The sequence below is a fragment of the Vipera berus genome (assembly GCF_964194415.1).
Source record: "Vipera berus genome assembly, chromosome: 11".
NCBI classification, from domain to species: Eukaryota; Metazoa; Chordata; class Lepidosauria; order Squamata; family Viperidae; genus Vipera; species Vipera berus.
This window is the reverse complement of record NC_138214.1, coordinates 3,812,680-3,829,126: the sequence shown is the minus strand read 5'-3', so window position 1 is coordinate 3,829,126 and position 16,447 is coordinate 3,812,680. Positions and strand designations below refer to the sequence as shown.

Here is a 16,447-nt window from a genome sequence, read left to right as displayed (position 1 = left end):
TTCTGGGAGTGACACCTCCCCCCCCCACACACACACTTTTAAAGGCACATGAATGCTGGGGAATTCTGGGAATGGAAGAGCCATGCCGGTTGGGGAATTCTGGGAAATGAAGTCTCTCTCTCACACACACACACACACCTCCTTTAAAGGCGCGTGCATGCTGGGGAATTCTGGGAGCGGGAGCTGGACCAAGCTGAGCAAAGGGAAGCCTCCATCCCCTCCCCAAGGCCGCTGGACCAGCCGCTGCTGCTGCTCGCCCCAGCCTCCCTACCTGTCCATCTTCTCCCTAACCCCGCCCCCCAGGGGGCGGATCCCACCCTCCCACCCGCGCAGGGCTCGCCGGGGCTTGTAGTGCGTCCCTCCTCCGCCGGGGAAGGCGGCCAGCGGAAGCGCCGCCGGCACTACATTTCCCGTCGGGCGCCGCGGGCGGGCAGGGGGCGCCGGCCCCGCCCCCTCCAGCTGAGCCCGGGCTGGGCAGCGGCGGCGGCGGCGGCGGCGGGATGTGGCTGAACCCCGAGGAGGTGCTGCTGAAGAGCGCGCTGCGGCTCTGGGTGCAGGAGCGATGCAACCGCTTCTTCGTGCTGCAGCGGCGCCGCGGCTCCGGCCAGGAGGGCGCCGGCGGCGGAGGAGGAGGAGGAGGAGGAGGGCTGACCGGTGAGGCGCCCCGGCGCTCGCGCGTGGGTCGCTGGAGGGGGGGGTCCCTCCTCTCTCCCCCCCCCCGCTCCCTTCTGGCATCCTCCGGCCGGCCCTGCCAGGTGGGCCAGGCGGGCGGGGGTCCGGCTTTGCATTGGGGCTCTTGGAGGGGGGGGCTTCCCCCTCCTCCTCCTCCTCCTCCTCCTCCCGAGCCACGACGACCCTGCCAGGGAGGCCGCGGAGGGGCTGAGCTTGGGGGGGGGTGGGACTGGCATCTGTTCTCGAGCCCCCCTCCCTTGCAAGAGGGGCCTCTTCCTGGAGCCCCCCCCCCCAAAAAAGCCAGAAAAGTGGGGCTGCCTAGCAAGGACGTGTGTGTGTGTGTGTGTGTGTGTGTGTGTGTGTGTGTGTGGACTGGAGGGGGCGGCCCAGGCTGGAAAGCTCGGGGGGGGGGCAAAAAGTTGGGGAAAGTCTCCCCCTCCGCCTTCAAGATCTGCTGGGCAGAGGGTCGAAGTGGCGGTGAATGAATAGAATAGAGCTGGAAAGGGACCTTGGAGGTCTTCTAGTCCAGCCCCTTGCTCAAGCAGGAGGACCCCTATACCGTCTCAGACAAGTGGCCGTTACTCTCGCTAGCCTCTTCTTAAAAACCTCCGGGGATCAGGCAAAGGCTGCCCCGAAAACTCCCTTCTCCCCCCCCCCCGCCCTAGAGCAGTGTTTCCCAACCTTAGGAACTTGAAGATGCGTGGACTTCAACTCCCAGAATTCCCCAGCCAGCTATGCTGGCTGGGGAATTCTGGGAGTTGAAGTCCACGCATCTTCAAGTTCCTAAGGTTGGGAAACGCTGCCCTAGAGGAGCCCTTGGAGAAGCTCGCAACGGCCCCCGCCTCCCCTCCCGCAGACGCCCGTGGAGCGCGGGCCCCCCTGGCTGGCCACAACCGCCGACGTGACAATGGGAGCCAAGCTCGGAGAGCCAGCCCCCTCCCGGCTTCTCTTGCGGCTGATAGACTTCCCCTGGATCTGGAGGCTCGGCTTAGCTGTCCCGGGCCACGTGGGCTAGCAAGGAGGAGCTCGGTCCGGTGGTCCGAACTTTGGGGAGAGAGAATTCTTCTGGGGACGAGGAGAGGGGGGCAGGCAATCTGCGAAAAACGGGATTGAATTTTGGGGAGGAAACATCTAATTTCCCAGCCGGAGGCTCTGAAGATGCCTGCCACTTAAGGGTGAAAGCGATGGATCTTATTCCCACCAGGAAGGAAGGAAGGAAGGAAAAGAGGAGGGAGAGAAGAATGGAGGAAGAAGGAAGGAGGAAAGAAGCACAGGAGAGAGAGGGAAAGGAAGAAGGGAGAGAGGAGGGAAGGAAGAAAGGAAATCTTGAGAGAGTTTTTCTGCTTCCGCTTCTTATTTCTAAACAGCCCCTTCCAAACAATTGAGCCTCCAGTTTGGTTTTCCTTGTAACCCTTTATGCGTACATGCAGGTAGATAAATATAATTTAGAGACTGCATGAGGCTATATAGAGGTTTTAAAATAGCGGCCTGGGCCAGGTAGCCAGTGCCATCAAAAGCCTTTTGTGGGAAAAGTATCCATTGCTGTTGGTTTTATTTCGAGGTTTTAACTAGGAATAAAATTTGCCCAAATAGCGCCCTTTTCTCTTTCTCCTGTATCTTCACCTCCCTTCCTGGTGGCAGCCAATTAACAGCTGATCAGACCTCTCTCTAAATGTGCCTTTTAAGGAACCCCCCCCTCCAAATGTGCCTTTTAAGCTTTTATATTGTAATAAAATCCACATTATTATAAAAGAGATAAGCAGGCATCTTTCGGTGTCCGGTTTTTAAAAGATGTTCAGAGTTCCAATATCTTCAGCAAGCTTTTGTAGAAGAAAATCTTCCAGATCCAGCTGTTGACCCAGCTGTTTCCAAACCCTTTTGTTTTTCCAATGCACCCCTAGAGAGATTACAGCCTCATTAAAAACACACCTGTTACTGTTAACCAGCAGGCTTTTTTAGGGCACAAGCTGATAGGCACCATCCTGCGGCAGGGAATTGCGTTGTGCTATTATGGACTGTGTGACCTCCTCATGTTTCTTTTCTGGATCACCTTGGCTCCCAGCCTGAGATCTGTCAGCTTTCATCCTGAACCAGCTGCAGCATCTTGCCATGCAAAGAGAGAGGAGATTTTTTTACAGATGTTGGGACTGAAAATGCAGTCTTTTGCTATAAATGTGTCACTTAGGAGGTCCGGATCTCCAAACCAACAAGACCAAGGCTTCATTGTGATAATGATGGTCCAGGTGGTTGTTTTCTTGGCAACAGGGCAAAAGTTTTTGGTTCCTTTGTTAACATGAAAAATGTATTTTAGCTGGCTGGCTTGAGTTGGCCTTTGGTCACCCATCCAAGTAACCATAAGCTCAGCTTTGTCAAGATCTGCCAAGATTTTCTAGGAGCATCCAGGGCGAAAGGTTAGGAAGACAACCATTTTTTTCAAAGTGGGTATCTTCCTAACCTCGAACAGGTCCACAATTAAGCTCCTAACCTTGAACGGGTCCGTGGTTAGGCCTTCACATCTGGGTGAATGGAGCCATCGTAAGTTGGATGGTTGTTGCTATCTGCAACCCTGTTCCATCGAAGCTTGTTAAGCCATGACTGAGTTTAAAAACCAGAGTCTCAGCTTGAGTCATTTTCTCTGTGCAAGTTCTTCTTGATTGTCAAAAACATGTTGGTCAATGCGTATTGACCTGCCACAGAAGGAGAAATATTGCAGGATTTGTCCTTGGGATTTTTCTCTCTGTCTCTTGCTGTGCTAGTGCCAATCAGGTGTTGCAGTATTCAGAGTTCAAAGTGTGCTGTTTATTTTGTGACCGGCTGGAATGCAAAGCCACATTTGCTGGACGTGGTTGATATCAGTCTCACCAGCAGTTGGAAGGTCCTAGAGGTGTACAATCCAATTCCTTTTGTCTATTTTAGCACAAATTGCCGACTGAAGCCCAAAATGATGACCGAAATGATTTTGTTGGTGGTTTCAACTGTTTCCCTTCCACTTGTTGTGTGGCAGGCGATGTAGAAGGGTGAACTAGACTGCATGCAAGCAGAATAGAACGTATCAAGAAGAGCTACGCAGCCTTCCAAGCTTGCTGGGTTGTTGTTTTTTGTTGTTGCTTAAAATAAAGACTTCCACACATTCAGTTCAGCTCCTGGTAATTTCATGGTTTGCAGTTTTCAAGGTTGCCATACATAAATAGTTCCGCCTTAGCATCTTCCAGGACGTTCTTCCATTTCCCAGACAAACGTCTAGTCTGTGGATGTATTTCCCATTCATAAAAGCCAATCCAAGGTCGCCAGATGTTGCCCACTGGCTGCAGGACTCCAAAAATGCTGCCCTTTTTAACCGGGCAGAAAGGGAAATCTGCATCTAGAGACTCGTTGGGTTAAGAACATGTTAAGTTTGCTTAAATGTCAATGACATTCCATCCCCATTTTCCCTCTGTTCTTCTTCTGCAGTGTTTGGGAAGCCACCATTCCCAGATTTAGCTGTTGTACGAAAGGGTGCTTTCTGGTTGATGCCAAGTGTAAGGTGTCAAGATCAGAAGAAGGAAAAGTGGGGAGGGTCCCACCTTCCCAACCAGATGCCACCACCTGTCTGATCTCAGGTTAAGCAGGCTTGGTTGCTTCTTGAATGGAAGATCACCAGGAGAAAAAAAAAATCAGGGAAGCAAGGTAAATGGGCAAAGTCCTAGAGGAAGAAGACCATGGAGGACCTCTTAAATTAGCTGGTCCGGAAAGCTACTTGGGTGGGAGACCGTGAAGCAGGTGGAGATCCAGGGACCTCCTTTCATCATTAAAACATTGACCATCTCTCTGCAGGCTACTACGCAAAGGTCTATTTTTTGCAAGCCTGAGAAGGATGCAGAACTGACCGATTAATTCTCATAAGTCGTATAAAGATGACAGATAAAGGCATTGGCCTGATGGAAGTGAAATTTTCTAAGGTCTTAACCTATATTCTGTGGGTTTGTTTTTTTTCCCCCTGCCACTCTTTCGGAGGTGAGGTGGTTTGTAACTAGCCTCTTCTCCAGCCTTTGAAATATTAACGGCCTTGGCTCTTCAGGATGTTTGCTGTTAGTCTTGTTCCAGAGGAGACAGCGCAAAAGGAAAACAAGAATTTAGCTAAGGGTGCTGGTTTTGACTCACAGGTTTCCTTTATGACTAATACTGCGGATTTACAAACCTCTCTTCAGCCAGTGAAAGTCAGTGGTGATCATATTTCCCTGCAGATCGTCTTCCATAATTCATGTCCTGCAAGAAGAGGCAAGGTATTCATTTCGGCTTTTTAAAATGACACAGATTTCATCTCGTCCTTCATAGGCTCCATTTTCCTAAGAAGCATTTTGGAGAGGAGACAGGAAAACGGTTCTCATTCTGAGCCCAAATAGGAATCTTTCGACTCAGTTGGCCAGTTTTACTTCTGGGACCCCTGAAGACGGTTGTGGAAGTGTCACTTTTAAAATTGAAGGAGACAGCGATAAAACCTATGACTAAGCCCATATTTACAGTTGAAACATGACGTTAGATATTGATTCTCCGAGGACTTTCCTATCCTTTCCTGCCTGGATGATAATTTATTTATCTTTGGATATCTAGCCGGCTTTTATTTGCACACGTCCAGGCGATGGATAGAAGGCTTCCGTTTACGGTATTTCCTACTCAACAGCCACCTTGTGAATTAAACCTCACCTACCTGCAGAAGGAGACAGCAATTAAACCCACCTTATGGTGAATTAAATATAGATGGTCTGTGGCTTAGGAATTAGGAATTTCTGCTCCTCAGCGAGGCAGTGGTTAAGTGGCTTTTGCCCCCATATTACCACCTTCCTTGCCACAGTTGTTACGTGAATCACTGCTGTGACTGCTTGTCAGAAAGTCGCAAAAGGGGATCACATAACCCGGGACGCTGCGACTGTCATAAATATGAGTCAGTTTCCAAGTAGCTGAGTTTTGATCCTGTCCCCATGGGGATGCGTGAAGTGTGAAAAGTGGCGATAAATCACTTTTTCTGTGCTGTTGTAACTTTGCACAGTCACTAAGCGAATTGTTGTAAGTCAAGGACTACCTTTATAGTTCAGTTTTGCTACAACTCTACCTGCTAATTTTTGGCACATGGTCTCTTCTGTCAGCGAGAGAATTGATATCCAGGGTTATGATTTAGCGTGACGTGCATCATTTCTTTGAACTAGGCCAGTACCTGCCACATTCTCAAACTTTTGGAGACTTTTTTTTATTGCTGTTTGCTTTTCTTTTAACTGCTAATTCTCTCCCTCACGCTAGATGTGTGTTTGCAAAGGTTTTTACAAGACCGGTTTTGTCATCTTACAGCGAATTGCAAATGCTGGTGAACCATGAAGCTTAAATCAACAATCTATTTATAATGCAGAAATAAATGGGGGGTGGGGTGGGAGGGGAGAGAGATGGAGCATGAACGTGAATAATTAGAAACTCACCAAGTTTATCTTCTTTGCGTTTCTGATTTTTTTTAAAAAAAAACCTGCTTCTTTGCAATCCCTTGCTTCAGATCAGATTCTAATTTATCCAGACCGATTGTATCACCATTTTTTTTGCAACCGTACATGAAAATGCCATCATTTTTAACAATTTGACTTGTTCCAAACTGGCCATACAGTCGAACAAAAAAATATAACACATCCTTGACAAGGAGAAAAGATTGGTGGACACGGTTTCTGCGTCTGTGTTGTTTTGGCTGACTTCTTCGTTCAATAAATATTTATTTTTAAAGAACTCAAGTGTTAATCATGTTGTTACAACCTGCTTTCGGATGATATAAATGGGGTAAAAGGTAAATGTAAAGGTACCCCCGCACATGCGTGCTAGTCGTTTCCAACTCTAGGGGCCAGTGCTCATCTCCGTTTCAAAGCCGAAGAGCCAGCGCTTGTCCGAGGACGTCTCCGTGGTCATGTGGCCGGCATGACTAGACGCCAAAGGCGCACGGAACGCTGTTCCCTTCCCACCGTAGTGGTCCCTATTTTTCTACTTGCATTTTTACGTGCTTTCGAACTGCTAGGTTGGCAGAAGCTGGGACGCGTAACAGGTGCTCACTCTGTTACGCGGCACTCGGGATTCGACCCGCCAAACTGCCGACCTTCTGATCGACAAGCTCAGCGTCCTAACCCACTGAGCGAGGGTTTAAATGTTATTGGTTAATCAAAGAAAAAAAACCCATGTACTGTATTTCTCTTGGCCAACTGCTAAGGGGAAGTTTTGCTTCTATAGGTAGTCCTCAATTGAGCCCCAAATTTCTGTGGCTAAAGCAAACCTTTGTTCAGTGAATTTTGCCCCGTTTTATGACTTTTCTTGCCACGGTTGTTCAGTGAATCTGGCTTTCCCATTGACTTTGCTTGTCAAAGACTCACAAAAGCTGCAACTTTCACAAGTACATGCCAGTTGCCAAGCGTCTGAATTTTGATCACATGACCTGGGGACACTGCAACGGTCTCAAGTGTGAAAAAGGGTGATAAGTCCCTTTTTTTCCAGAGCTGTCATAACTTTGAACGGTCACTATTGTAAGTTGAGAATTACCTCCATGTGCCTTGTAGAATTTTGAACGACATGTTTACTGGTTTTATAATTTGCCTTTTCTTCCCGATGCTCAAGGCAACCCAACTAGGATCTTTCTTCATTTGATTCCCCCATGACAACAGCCCTGTAGGGTAGGCTGGGTTGGGGTTGAAAATCCCAGAGACACCCCAGAACGTGCCTGGTTAAATCTTACGAGAAGCAAAATGCTGGGGCTTTTTTGGGGGGGCAGGGCAATTTCTCTGTTGCCATTTTATGCTTCCTTCTTTAGAATTTTTTAGACTATTATTCTTTGGAATTACTTTTTTTTTGGAATTTCTTTGGAATGGCGTTCTTTGGACTTTCTTTGGAATTATTTTCCTTGGGACGATTAGTCCTTTGGAATGGTTAATTACATCTTTGGAATTATGAATTATTAGCCACCAAGAGTTGTATTCGCAGGATGGGTGGTCAAAAAAAAAATAACAGCTAAATTTAATACCAACTGAACTTAAAATACTAGTGGTCATAATACATGTAGGACCCTCTCAGCTGAGCTGCTTAAATGGCCGTCATTGTTGGCTTGCAGTCTGAGAAAAACTCTTTTAACATGTCAAACTGGGTGTTTAGACAAGAGGAAAGTGGTTAAGGCTAAAACAACACAGGGCAACATGCCCACAAAATGGCCACGATTTGCGTTTTGGAAACACTGGGAATGCCAGTACCTTTTTTGCAACCCTTCTATGACCTTTCTGACGAGTACAGGCATATACAGCAGCCCTCAACTTACAACGATTCTTTTAGTGATGATTGTGAAGGTTACAACCTCACTGAAAACTGTGACTTACAACTGTTTTTCACAGTTATGGCCTTTGCAGCACCTGTGGTCCCATGATCAAAAAGGCAGACGCTTGGCAGCCGACTCACATTTATGATGGATGCATGGTCCCGTGGGATCCCCTTTGGCGACCTCCCGACAAGCAAAGTCAATGGAGGGGGGGAGAAGCCAGGGTCTCTCAACAGCCGTGTTACTAACTTATCAGCCGCAGCGATTGGCGTAACAGCCAGGACAAGAAAAGTCATACCGTGGGGCAAAACTGGCTTAACAAATGATTCGCTTAGCAACATTAAATTTGGAGCTGCATTGTGCTTGTAAGTTGAGGACTACGTGCACTTTGAAGGTAGGGGGGATATATTATGGCAAGAAAAATCCAATTTTTTTTCACTCCCCCTACTTTTGGGGTGGTGGCAGGGGTACCCCAGAGTGCATCTCTCCATCCCAGATTCCTTCACAGCTTGTCCTTCTGGATCATAAGAGTCCCTCGTCTCTCTTCCCACAGGGTTTGTGTGTGTGTGTGTATGTGTGTGTGTGTTTCTTGTGCCCTTGAGGAGAGGCCCTGAACTTTGGCCTTGATCTTGCAGGTCTGCTGGTTGGGACGTTGGATGCTGTTCTGGATTCCACATCAAAAGTGGCTCCTTTCCGTATCTTGCACCAGACCCCGGATTCTCAGGTTTACTGGTCTATTGCGTGCGGTAAGTACGATAAATTCTTATTTAGAATAGAATGACAGAGTTGGAAGGGACCTTGGAGGTCTTCGGTTAGGTCACCATGAACTCATAGAGCAAAATGGACATCGCCAACAAACTCGGAGTGCTTGGGTTTGGTTAGGAGGGCACTGACTTTTCTAGGCTGCCCCATCTATGTTTCCTGGTAAAACATGGGAAAATCCCATTGGCGGAAAATTCCACTTAGGGTTAGGTCACCATAAACTCATAGAGCAAAATGCACATCGCCAACAAACTCGGAGTGCTTGGGTATGGTTAGGAGGGCACTTACTTTTCTAGGCTGCCCTATCTGTGTGTTTTTTTGGACACGGCGGCGGAGGCCTAAAGCGAAAAGGTTTTATAAAACCCAGCTGAAGGCCTAGGTCTGGGGCCACGGCATGGCCAGAAAGAAGGCTTTGCATGCCACCTGTGGCACACTTGCCAAAGGTTCGCCACCACGGCCCTACACCATTTCAGACCAAGGGCTGTCTAGTCTCTTCTTAAAAACCTCCAGTGTTGGAGCACCCACAACTTCTGGAGGAAAGTCGTTCCACTGGTTGATTGTTCTAACTGTCCGAAAATATCTTCTTAGTTCTAGGTTGCTCCATTCATTGTATTATTTATTTACATGAAGTCCTCGGCTTACTACAGCTCGTTTAGTGACTGAAGTTACCATGGAACTGAAGAAAGTGACTTTGGACCATTTTTTTCACCCTTACGGCCATTGCAGCCTCCCCGTGGTCGTGTGACCAAAATTCAGACACTCGGCAACTGACTCACATTTACGACAGTCGGCAACCTTCAGTGGGGAAGGCAGTTTCACTTAACAACCTTGTTACTAACTTATCAACTGCAGTGGTTCGCTTAGCAAATGTCTTAAGAAATGTCTCCCTTAACAAATTGCTCACTTAGCAACATGAATTCAGGGCCCAATTGTGCCTGTAAGCTGAGGACTGCCTGTATTTATACCACTATTATTTTTGCACACAACTCAGAAGTGGCAAACGTGTCCAACAGGCCTTTTTCCTCCTCCTTTCCCCCCCCCCCGCCCCACAACGACATAAATAAGCATCAAATATATTTAATTCCAACCCAATTTTGTCGCTCAGGAGCCAGCAGAGAAGAGATAACAGAACACTGGGAATGGCTAGAGCGCAACGTCATGGACACGCTCTCCGTGTTTGACTCCAACGAGGACATCGTAAGCTTCGTGCACGGGAAAATTCGAGTACGTAGAGCACATCGTGAGTAACTTCCGGCTGGGGTTTTCTTTCGCCCTGGGAAACATTGTCGGGAAAGAGTGAGAAAGTGGTCGACAAGCAGCTAAATCCCTGATGGTGAAGTTTGCTGGGCCGGTTTGGCACATCAGATCTAGCATCTGTCTAAATCCCAAAGGTGCTTTTTCCCCCCCCCAAAAAAAAGTCAACTGGACTTTCCTGGGTTTCCCCCCCCCCTTAAAAACATTTTGCTTCTCATCCATGGAGCTTCTTTGGTTTCATGTTCAGTCCTTCAGAACTGAAGAAGCTTCTTGGATGAGAAGCGAAACGTTTTCAAGGCGGGGGCGGGGAGGGAAAGCCAAGAAAGTCCAGTTGCCTTTTGGGAAAAAGAAAAACACCTTTGGGACAGCCATGAACTGAAGGATTCTCCGTAGACATCAGTCTAAATCTGCTAAAGCGGCATTGCCTTATGCAATTTCTCTGGCACAGAGACGTGATTTGCAATTTATTTAACCCTAGGAAAGTTCATTGTTCTCGGGGTTTACTTCCTCATTGGTGACTATAAGACAGCAGAGTTTTTATTAATTTATTACTTAATCCCCTGGCAAATGTAATCCCGTACACATCAACCTAGATAGAAGGTCGTGCTTTTACAGTGAGTCCACGATTTACCATCAGAGCTGAACCTCAAACTTTCGTTGCTAAGCAAGGCAGTTAAGCGAGCTAAAGGTCTATGGAGATTTAAGTATTCAGTTGTTCCTCGTTTTACAACCTTTTTTTGCCAAAGTTGTAAAGCGAATCAATGAATCTGGCTTCCCCCGTTGACTCTGCAAGTCAGAAGGTCCCAAACGGGGATCACGTGACCCCGGGACACTGCGACCGTCATAAATATGAGGCAGTTAAGTTACCTAAGGGTCTGAATTTTGATCACGTGACCTTGGGGAGGCCACAGCAGTCGTGTGAAAAAAACCGGACATAAGTCACTTTTTTCAGTGATGTTGTGACGTCAAATGGTCACTGAGCAAAGCGTTGTAAGTCAGGGACTATCTGTACTTCCCAGCTCCCTCATCCTTCTTCCGTTTCTGCTTTCGTGTTTCTTCAGATTGGAGACCGTGATGGCGACTGAATTTTGGCCAAGAGACTTTCATTCCCACTTCAGTGAGATTACTTTTGGAAACTCTGGGCTGGTGTTTATTAGTCTCTTGACTCCCTTCTTTTTCCCAGGGCTTAATTGCTGAGGAGAATAAAGGGTCTTTAGTCAAGGAAGAAGATCCAGAGAAGTTCCGGGAAGCCCATCTGAAGTTTGAGAAGTGTTTTGGGTTGGCCGAACAAGAGAAGCTCGTGACTTACTACTCGTGTAGCTACTGGAAGGGGCGGGTGCCTTGCCAAGGCTGGCTGTATCTGAGCACCAACTTCCTCAGCTTTTACTCATTCCTGCTGGGAGCTGAGAGTAAGTAAAGTCATTCACTGAGGCATGATATTTTTTTTTATTATTGTTTTATTCCAAATGATATGGCCCTCCGTCTCGTTTTGATGACTTAGGGCGGTGAGCAACACGCAACCGAGTGAAAATAAAAAACTTCATCAGAAGAAAATTAAACTATAGATCAGGGAGGACCAAGCTTGCAACTTTAAGCCTTGGCTTAAAGTCTCTTAAAGTCTTAATGACTTTCTCTGTGTCCTCATCATCTATCTCCAGTCTACCACACGCTCCTTTCAGCAGCTCCAAGAGGGCTCCACACCCATTTGCACCACTCAGGTGACCCTGAGGACACAGCTAAGCCTCCAGGTGGCCTCAAGGACTCTCTAAAAGAAGGCAAACGAGCAGCTGTCTGCAAGGAGTATAAATCCTCCCATTCCCCACCGTCCAGTCAGAGCTGAAGAAGCGACTTGGATGAGAAGCGAAACGTCTTCAAAGGAAAAACAAAGAAAGTCCAGTTGCCTCCTGGAAAAGCAGGTCCTGGATGACTGAGAATCTCCACATAGACCTCCCAACTCCGTTATTCTGTTCTTCTCCCCTCTGCAGTCAAACTCATCATTGCCTGGGATGAAATCTCCAAACTCGAAAAGACCTCCACGGTCATCCTGACCGAAAGCATCCACGTTTGCGCCCACGGAGAAGACCATTACTTCTCCATGTTCTTGCACCTTGGTGAGACCTTCCTCCTGATGGAACAGTTGGCCCTCTACGCCGTCCGGAGACTCTTCGACAAGGAGGAGTTTGAAGCTGACCCCGTCCTCTGTGACCCCTTGCAAATCACTAAGAGGTGAGTAACTTGTAGATGAAGGACAGAAGACCTACGAGGGGATAGAGGAGAGAGAGAAGGACCTGGGTGGGCTTTAAAAACGTTATTTGGATAAAGAAAGTGGACAGGAGGGCTCAATCGCAGAAGACTTGCTTGCACAAGGGGCCAGGCTGGATCCATGCTTTGGGGTGTGGTTTGCCTCCTATTCATCTAGGAATCGGAGACTCCCATTTTCTGTCTTGGATTAAGCTCCACAATTATCCCAAATAGGAACTTGGAGCTCACTTATAGGTAGTCCTCGACTTACGTTCATGTAGCGACCATTCAAAGTTACAACAGCAGTGAAAAAACCGACTTAGGAGCAGTTTTCACACTTAGGACCACAGCAGCATCCTTATGGTCACGTGATCAAGATTTGGATGCTTGGCAGCTGGCTCATACTTATGACCGTCGCTGTGTCCCAAGGTCGCGTGATCCCCTTTGGCGACCTTCTGACCAGCAAAGTCAATGGGGGAAGCCAGATTCACTTAACAACCGGGTTACTAACTTAACTGCAGTGATTCACTTAACAGCTGGGGCATGAAAGGCCGTAAAGTGGGGCAAACAACTGTCCCAGTTAACGGCAGAAATTTTGAGCTCAAATGTCATAAATCAAGGACCGCTGGTACTTAATTTCCCAAATTGGGATGAAAGAACTGTGAATGCCAGGGTGTTTAAATTGGCGGACCTCAAGACTCGGCTTTGCTCAGAGTCTCCTTCTCTTTTGGCCACAGAGGACTGGAGAATCGGGCCCACAGCCAGCAGTTCAACGCCTTCTTCAGGCTGCCCAGCGAGGAGACGCTGCGGGAGGTTCACGAGTGCTTCCTGTGGGTGCCCTTCAGCCACTACAACACTCTGGGGAAGATGTGCCTTTCAGAGAACTACCTCTGTTTCGCCAGTCAAGATGGCTGCTTGTGCTGTGTCATCATCCCCCTGAGGGAGGTAAGGCGAGCAGAGGCCTTGGCCCAGCTTCAGACCTTCTCCGCAAACATTCAGGTTAAATCTTGGATGGCAAGGGTCTGGGCTTTCTCTGACAAGCAATGGGAAGGAAGGAGGGAGGAGAGATGGGAAAAGGAAGGAAAGGAAGGAAGGAGATGGGAATGGGAAGGAAGGAAGGGAGGGAGGAAGGAAGGAAGGAAGGAGATGGGAATGGGAAAGAAGAAAGGAGATGGGAAAGGAAGGAAGGAAGAAGGAAGGAAGGAAGGAAGGAAGGAAGGAAGGAAGGAAGGAAGGAAGGAAGGAAGGAAGGAAAGAAGGAAGGAAGGAGATGGGAATGGGAATGGGAATGGGAAAGAAGAAAGGAGATGGGAAAGGAAGGAAAGAAAGAGGAAGGAAGGAAGGAAGGAAGGAAGGAAGGAAGGAAGGAAGGAAGGAAGGAAGGAAAGAAGAAAGGAGATGGGAAAGGAAGGAAAGAAGGAGAGAAGGGAAAAGGAAGGAGATGGGAAGGAAGGAAGGAAAGAAAGCAAGAGGAGGGAGGGAGAGGAGAGAAGGAAGGAAGAGATGGGAAAAGGAAGGAAGGAAGGAGGGAGGGAAGATGGAAGGAAAGGAGAGGAAGAGAGTGTGAGAGAAAAGAGAAAAAATGTGAGAAATTATCCTTCTTCCAGAACACTCTTTAACAGAAACCTTGCTGGGTTCAAGAGAAACATGTCCTGATAGTAAAGGTAAAGGTAAAGGTTCCCCCGCACATGCGTGCTAGTCGTTTTCGACTCTAGGGGCCGGTGCTCATCTCCGTTCCAAAGCCGAAGAGCCAGCACTTGTCCGAGGACGTCTCCGTGGTCATGTGGCCGGCATGACTAGACGCCAAAGGCGCACGGAACGCTGTTACCTTCCCACCGTAGTGGTCCCTATTTTTCTACTTGCATTTTTACGTGCTTTCGAACTGCTAGGTTGGCAGAAGCTGGGACGAGTAACAGGCGCTCACTCTGCTACGCGGCACTCGGGATTCGACCCGCCAAACTGCCGACCTTCTGATCGACAAGCTCAGCGTCCTAACCCATTGAGCCACCTGATAGTAGGCGGAAGTATATTTGATAGCATAACCCTCTATCCCTCCATGGAAGCTGGTGGTCTTTCGGTTAGTTATGGGGTCCAGGTTGGCCCCCGAGTCCTGGCACAGAGATGGGGAAGGTTGGTCAACTACCTACACATTGCTGTGTTGACGTGAAAGTCCTGTTGTGTTCCCAACTTTTTTCTTCACTAACCGAACAGAAGATGGTCTTGAGTGGCAGGAGATGCTCGTACCAAACTGGACCAAACATGGTCAATGAAACAGACTGAATGTTTGGATAGATATCTGGAGATACGCAGCGGGCCCTACTTTCACGGCTTAAACATGGCTTACCCTGACAGCAGAGGCTGCTTTTCAGAGGATCGAGGCGTTTGAGACGCCTCCATTTGACCTCGTGGGAGCTTGCAGGTTCTCGGTCTGAGGACCAGCTGAGAGGGTGACTGGAGCCTCTTCCTCCCCGATGCCCGCAGGTCACCACAGTTGAGGTCGCTGACCACGCCAGCAAGGCCCTCACCATCGGTACCAGAGGACCCTGGGCTTTCCGGTTCTCGGAAGTGAGAGATTTTGAAGCTCTGGTGCGGAAGCTGAAGACCAGGTACAATGCGGCACCAGGCTCCACAAGTGGAGAGGTAAGGGCAAAATGTGCCTATTCCTTCTCTGTGGTACCTGGGAAAGGGCCTCCATGAGTAGAGCTCTCTTTTCTTTGCCTGGATGCCTGTGGAACTCCCTGCCACCAGATGCGAGGGCAGCCACCCGCAGAGAAGTTTTCCCAAAGCCAATTCAGGGAGTGGGAAAGCTCTAAATTAGGACACTATTCCTCTGCTTATGAAAAATTGGTGCACTGTCTCATTTCTCCTGCGATTAGATATAAACTGGGCAGGGAGAATGCCTTTGGACTGAGTTTGCCCAGTGCAGTTAACCAGGATTGGGTTAGAGCAGGGGTAGGCAACCTCGGCTCTTTTATGACTCATGGACTTCAACTCCCAGAATTCCTGAGTCAGCATAGTGTTCAGTCCATGAGCAATAAAAGAGCCGAGGTTGCCTACCCTTGGGTTAGAGTGATCTTTGTACCAGCAATTCACACAACAGGTTCATCTTGGTTAGCTTACACTTCAATTAGGGTTTCTTTTCTTTTTTTGTTGTTGTTTTTCCTGGCTTAGAATCTCGTGCAAACTCAGCCGGATTCAGTGTTGGGTGTAGAAGGTTGCGTGAATCCATTAAATTGGGTCAGTTGGGTGACCAAGCGCCTTGTATTATAGGCTGACCACAGTTTACGAAGAGGGGGCAGGGGGGGAGGCCCTGCAAAATGCAAAAAAGGGAGCCCCCCCCTTCCCTTCTGCACCAAAGGTTGCACTTCTGCAGGGTTTAATCCTTTGCTGATTTGACCGACGCTCTGCTCGTCTTCTCTCGCCAAGTTCTACACCTTGGTTCCTTCTGATGCCTCTCGCAGGTCAGGGCTAGCCCAGAGACCACCCCGGTCTGGGAGGACTACGAGGGGCAGCCGATGGCCAGCCACAAAGACAGCAGCGCCACGGTTAGCACGGAAGCCCTGATGACCGTTTTTCACCCTCACGATGCAGAGAACCTCGATTCAAAGATGGTAAGAAGAGGACTTGGTCCTCATCATCAGGAGACCGGTTGCAATGTCTGACTTTCTCCCTGCTTTGCTGAGTTTTTCATAGGGAGCTTCTGCCATCTTGGTGGTCTAAAGTGGTGATCTTGGAAGAGATCCTTACTTGACCTTCTCTACTTCCAGAAACGTCCAATTGGGTCTCCTACCAAAGTCATCTAGATATTCGACTTTTGCTTTCTCCTAGTATGAATCTGTCCCTCCTGGGTTAATTTTGCTCTGGGTTCAACACACTTGGCCTTATTTTATGAAGGCCCATTACAACCCTGAAGACAATTACTATACAGGGAGTCCTTGACTTACACCGGCTCATTTACTGACTGTTAGAAGTTACAACAGCACTGAAAAAAGGGACTTACGACCGTTTTTCAGATGACCGTTACAGCCTCTCCATGATCACATGATCAAAATTCAGACACTTGGCAAATGGTTCGTATTTATGACTTTTTGCAGTGTTTGCGACCTGACAACGGGGAAGGCTGATTCGCTTAGCGACTGCATTACTAATTTAATAACTGCAGGATTCTGTTAAGAGGTGTGGCAAGAAAGGTTGTAGAATGGGGTAAAACCCAAA

At 48.3% G+C, this 16,447-nt stretch overlaps 1 protein-coding gene across 2 annotated transcripts in view; it reads left to right on the top strand.

Annotated features, from left to right (window-relative positions):
- The first annotated feature begins 483 nt into the window (after positions 1–483).
- TBC1D8B (TBC1 domain family member 8B) overlaps positions 484–16,447 on the top strand; it is a 32,145-nt gene continuing 16,181 nt past the window's right edge. The window contains exons 1-9 of one of the 2 annotated variants that reach the window (XM_081336813.1): positions 484–654; positions 8,611–8,721; positions 9,843–9,961; positions 11,175–11,400; positions 11,977–12,217; positions 12,970–13,177; positions 14,714–14,872; positions 15,404–15,469; positions 15,694–15,843. In XM_081336813.1, the coding sequence (XP_081192939.1) occupies positions 501–654; positions 8,611–8,721; positions 9,843–9,961; positions 11,175–11,400; positions 11,977–12,217; positions 12,970–13,177; positions 14,714–14,872; positions 15,404–15,469; positions 15,694–15,843 (1,434 nt within the window). In that variant the 5' untranslated portion in view covers positions 484–500. The remainder of the gene's footprint in view (positions 655–8,610; positions 8,722–9,842; positions 9,962–11,174; positions 11,401–11,976; positions 12,218–12,969; positions 13,178–14,713; positions 14,873–15,403; positions 15,470–15,693; positions 15,844–16,447) is intronic. The other variant, XM_081336814.1, reaches the window with a different exon arrangement.